Source organism: Juglans regia, chromosome 7, assembly GCF_001411555.2.
Source record: "Juglans regia cultivar Chandler chromosome 7, Walnut 2.0, whole genome shotgun sequence".
Classification (NCBI taxonomy): Eukaryota; Viridiplantae; Streptophyta; class Magnoliopsida; order Fagales; family Juglandaceae; genus Juglans; species Juglans regia.
Window position 1 is genome coordinate 51,677,074 of NC_049907.1, and position 6,000 is coordinate 51,683,073.

Consider the following 6,000-nt stretch of genomic DNA (forward strand, 5'->3'; position numbering starts at 1 on the left):
TCCACCCCTAGCTCTAGATCTCGATATCTCTCTCTCTCTCTCTGTTCTTGTACTCCAGTTGTAAATGAATGCCACGTGGATATTTTGTGGATGGCCTCTCCTAATATCTACTTCAAGTCAAATGAAAATGATAATTATAATTATAAAAAATAATAATTTTTTTAATAATAAATTTTATTTTTTTTAAAACGAATGTATAGTATTTACGAACTCTACAATTAAAGGTAGCATTATTCTTTAAGCACTTCACTTGCAAGCTATAGTGCTATCGATAAACGACAAAGTTTAAGAGATTGCGTGCACAATGATAATATCGAGGCCGATCTGTATTTTTTTTCTTTTTATTATTATTTTGTTAAATTGAAAAGTGAGATGAACTCGAACACATAAATGAATAAGTTTCATTCCTCCGATATGCTCTTTGAAATAATTTGTTGGTGTACACGAATATGGATATGGGCTATATTTTTTAGAGAATGTGTAATTTTTGATGCAGCTAGGTTAGCTAGTAAGTTTATTATATATTTTATATGTGCACAGCCACAGGTTTAATATAAAAAAATACATATTATTTTCCTAATTTTTTTTTCTATTAAGCTTATTAAAATGATCAGTAAAGAACTGAATCACGCTTTATCTTTCAATTTACATCAATATTCTTACTAAACATACAAATGAAAAGATAAATATATATATATGTTTAATTTTATCGTATTTTCATAAAAAAAAATTAGAAGAGATAACTCATTCTTCAAACACAATTAAAAAAAAAATAGTTTTGAGTTGGAATCGATCAAATATATATTCAAATCGGTAAGAACCAATTTAAAATAGCCAATTGAACCATTTTGAGAACGATTAAAAAAATGCATCAAAATTGATTTGATTTTCCGATCGAATCGACTTTATAATCAATCATCAATAAGAATTAAACAATTTTTTTGAGTAGTAATGTTGCAACTCAAACTCTAGAACTGACAAAGCTTTGCCGCGGATATATATATATATATATATATATATATCATCATATATATGCGGCTTTTGGTTGCGGCAGATCGATCGATCGATAGTGCAAGACAACGTACGTACAAGTAGTTACAGGACAACGTACGCGCATACATTTAATTTTGTCGACCAAGTTTTAGTACCGGATGCACCCACTTCTTTGAAGTGGTTAGTAGTTACCCATTAATTCATGATCATCAAGTGGCTTTGCGTCGCTTGAATGAAACCTTTTTTTTTTTTTTTTTGAATGAAACCTACTTAAGCAGGAAAAGCCTGATCTTGAATATTCTTCAACATTTACCGCCGCCGCAAGAAAAAACACCCACAATTAAGATTGTTCACTTAACAACATGTGACTGTGCATGAGTACTAAATCAAATAGTCAAGCGATGACTTGGAATAAGAGGGTGGCTAAAACTTTCGTGCAAAAAAGTAATGTCCAGTCAAATCACTCGTGGGAAAAGAAAGGAAATGTATGGCTTTTGATTCATTATCTCGTGCAAATAAGGGGGACATTAAAAAGCCTCCTTGCCCAGCCACTTGCAAACCAACTTGCAAGCTGTGACCCTTCCAAGTTCCAACACAATTACACAAAATATACGAGAGAGAGAGAGAGAGAGAGAGAGAGAGAGAGAGTACATACAGAGCTAGAGGTGGAAATAACAAGTGGCCTTTTTTTTTTTTTTTTTTCCCTCTAAAAGGAGCCAAGTTGCAAGTGCAGCTATTGATTCTTTCAATGCAAAGATCAATATTTTAACGTGGAATTCAAACTCTCCGTGCATGATTAGCTGAAGCGGAAAATTCCCAGGCCTTTAAAAAAGGGAAAAAAACAATTAATGAGGATGTTGAAGTGTTCTTTATCTTTTCTTCGGTATAGACTAGCTAGAAACTTCAAGGAAACTTACAAAACCATCGGCCATGCTGTCTGTCATGCACTAATTACCAATGATTAAGTACATGCGCGATAGGATTAAATATTGACGCACTGAAAGGACATCGAAATGAAGATTTATCATAATCACCATCGAAAACTGCTTTTATTACTGTTTGCGATGAAGAAAGCATAAGGCCGTGTCAATATAGCAGTATATGATCAGCGGCCTGGAATGACGTTTAAGATTATTATATCTTGATCAGGATAGATATGGTGATGTACATATCAATGGATCGACAACGATTCCCAGCTGTCTCGAATTCCGGCGATCGATGGATTAATTAAACGCATCCCACGTTATCTAATTTACTAATAAAAGGGCAAAATCCGAATTCCATTACACTTCAGATATATAAAAATCAATTAGTTTTTGTGCTTCATGAGTTGCCATGACTGATTTTCTTCTCTAAGAAATATCTCCTGCAAACTAGGGTTCAGTGCTACCCGTACATGAATAACAAGACGAGAACATAATATTAATTAAGAAAAATGGAAAACATGAAAGCAAACGTAGAGGGAGAGTTCACGATGACTATATATATAAAACACATCTTCCAAATTACATACACAAAAACAAGTCTGCTCAGATAGAACAAAAACAAAAAACGCTATTAATCTACCAAAGGAACACCCATGTGACCCAAAAAACATAAAAATACCCCGATCGTATGATCCTAATGTAGGAGGTAGCTAGCAATCTACAGAAAGCATCGATGGTTGGCTCCCCACCCTAAAAAAAAAAAGGAAAGAATCGATTGTAAAGGGAAACAATCTAAAATATATACGCAGGAGTAATATGCGTATTTTATATATATGATCATCTCCAACCATTGCGCCACCTGAGAAAGTCTTCAGAATAACCTAACTACGAATTTTCCATGTGCGTCTCAATGATGATGATCCGTGATACACGATCGATCCGACCAATATCAGAGACCAACAAAAAAGAAAAAAGAAAAAAGTATGAACATCATATATTTGTTAGTTTCTAGCCATATTCTCAGCGATCTGCGCCAAAGATTGTAAATTGCAACGTACTATCGTATCCACAAACACACACGTCTCATCCTTGGTATTACCAGGCGGCACATCAACCACGTAGGACTCAATCACGACCGTACCATTTCCGGCGGAAGATGCGGCGTGAAGGGTGGTAACGGACCGGTAATTGTTGAGGCGATGGTCCCCACCGACGACGCTGAAACTGAGGACGTGGCGCTCGTCGTCGAGGATCTCTAGGCGCTCGGTACTGGAGGCGGCGGGCAGGCCCGATACGACTTGGACCTCGCGGAGGCTGCCCACGTCTCCATCGCCGTCGATGACGTGGCAGCTCTTAAGGAAGTGCTTGTAGGCCTGCGGTTCGTCGAATCGTCGGACCACGGACCAGACGGAGGAGACGGGCGCGTCAATGGTTTGGACAACGGCGGAGCAGCACTGGTTGGGACCCAACATGTGGGTGTGGTGGCTAGCTACGGAGTCGGGTAGTGAGTGGAATCGGTTGTGAGGGAGTGCGTAGGTTTGGGAGTGTTTGTGGCGAATGAGGGTCGCGGTTGTGGTGGGAATGGTTCTGTGAAATTGTAGAGAGGAAGGCATATTTTCTTTCTTTCGTTCTTTCTATCTCTGCCAGCAGCTTCTTATTTATTGGTTTAATTTCTTAGGAAACTTAAGTGCTGCTTCAAATACGTGATGGGCAGTATATATATTTGATTATTTGTGCTAGAGAGAGAGAGAGAGAGAGATATGCTTTTAGACTTTGGGAGAGAGGGAAGGAGATCGAGAGGAGCAGCTTTGATCACGCCGGCCGGACTTGCAAGTGGACCGTCAAGTTGCAACTAACTTGTTTTTTCAGCTTTTAATTATCCATTTCTTTATTCCTAACCACAACCCTCGCAAATTGTTAATTTCTTTATTCGATCGATCTATATTATTATTTGTATTATATTTTACTATTTTATTGTCTTAATTTTCAAACTACTTTTATTTTGTTAAAGCCTGAAGACTGCCGACGGTCTATAATAATATATACATGCATACATGATCCATGATTACTTTGTCGTAAACAAAACTTTCAAACGCACATGGTTTTATGTACCATTAATGCAAAACAAGCCGTAACGTGAGAGTCAGAGACAGAGATCGAGGTATATATCTATGGAAAACACTATATTCATATGGAAAACACTATATTCATATAAGATTTTCACCGAAATTCTTTATCAAAAATTTTTTTAATTTTATTTTTTTACTTAATAATTAAGTAAGTATTTTTAAATATATATGTATTTTTTTATTTTAAAAAAATATTTAAATAGTTTAAGAAAATAGTGCATAAAAGATAAAAAAAATATATATAAAAAAAAAATTTATAGTGTTCGGTAGAAAATTTCGGTATAAATCTTATGTGGATGTAGCCACGTCCTATATCTATATGGACAGTCCTAGCGGGCCGTCTTTTTGTTTCATATTTATTTAACAATTTTTTAATATTCTTAATCATTAAAAAAATACATAATTTCAATAATAATTAATTCCTTAATCATTAAATAAAAGAATTAAAATCATTAAATGGTAACTTCGAATGATAACTTTGAAGGAGTTCACTAGCATTTTTCATATCTATATATAGAGGATATATATACACACACGCATCCACAATCAATCAGTATTGTATATATATTATATATAAAAAATATTCTAGTCACAAAATAATTATTTTGTGGATGTAGCAGTACTATAGATATATATATATATACAGCTCTGCTATATACAATCGGGGATGCGTAACCGTTGGGTAACTGGTTGATGTGGCAACTACCACGTCATCATCTGATAGAATTAAAAAAGAAGAAGAAGAAGAAAGAAGAAGAAGGAGGAGGAGGAGGAGGAGGGAAGAAAATGTAGAAGAAGAATTAAACTGTAGAAAATGTAGAAAACGCAGAAGACGAATTAAATTGTAGAAAATGTAGAAGATGAGATATGAGTGGGAGAAGAGAGATCTGGGGAGACAAACCTATTTTGAAACCATCTGACCAGCATTTCGACTGGAACTGGAGCATTCGGCTGGAGCGTTTCGTCTGAGTTTTATTTTATCTATTTCCTTAGTTTTGCATCCATGCGAGAACAAAGTTTTAATTTTTTTCATTCTAGGTCTTATTTTTTTCATTTTGCAAAAATTGCATCATATTGAACAATTGAAAACTTGATTTGTGCTTTATCATTATCCTCAAGGTTCAATTCATCACGTACAAAAAAATTTATATGAGAAGGAGAATGAAAGAATAGACAAAGGAGAAGGGAGAGCTGAGAAGGGGATGCGCGAAGGGGACATGTCAGGATGAAACGGTGTGTTTTGATCTTTAATGAAACATACCATTTTATTAAAGATTAAATAACCCATATTTGAAGAGACAAGAAAATGATGTGTTTCGATTACTTTATATGATGCCCACTGTTTTATTAATCTGAGTGGCGGTTATCTAGGTGGTTGAAAAAAAACGGAGATATACTTGAAAAACCTTTAAAAAGCTTCAATTTTCCCCATCATTTCCCTCGAGTTTACTCAGCAACCAAACAAAACTACAAAAAAAAAAAAAAAAATTCCCCATTTTCCTCCTCTTTGGGTTATAAATAAAAAGATTTCATGTGAAAAAAAAAAAAAAACAAATATGTAGTACAAGATACTTGAAGAAAAATTGCACATAAACAAAGATATACTTGAAGAAGAATTAAACCCAGACTAATAAATAGAAATCATAGAACAAATTAAGAGAGAGAGAGAGAGAGAAAGAGAACTACAAAAACCACCGGATGGTTTGGGAGAACAAAAAAATAAAAAAATAAAAAAATAAAAAACCAAACAAAAAACCGAAGGCACTCCCGGAGGGAAGAAAGCCGTCAATGAACAACCAGAGGTCCCGATTCCAGAACCCAAAAAAAAAAAAAAAAACAAAAGAAGAAAACCAAACAAGAAAACATCGGCTTATGGAGGAGTAGTGGCGGTTTGGGGTTTCGTTTAGTGGTATTGCAGGCGGTGTTGAGGGCTCAGGGTGGCTCGCCTTGGT

General features: G+C 35.2%; 1 protein-coding gene across 1 annotated transcript; it reads right to left on the reverse strand.

Moving 5' to 3' along the window:
• Positions 1-2,712: 2,712 nt before the first annotated feature.
• LOC108991765 (abscisic acid receptor PYL4-like) lies at positions 2,713-3,761 on the reverse strand. The gene has a single exon (XM_018966150.2). The coding sequence runs from the start codon at positions 3,530-3,532 to the stop codon at positions 2,921-2,923; it is 612 nt and encodes a 203-aa protein (XP_018821695.1). The 5' UTR covers positions 3,533-3,761; the 3' UTR covers positions 2,713-2,920.
• Between the last annotated feature and the right edge of the window lie 2,239 nt (positions 3,762-6,000).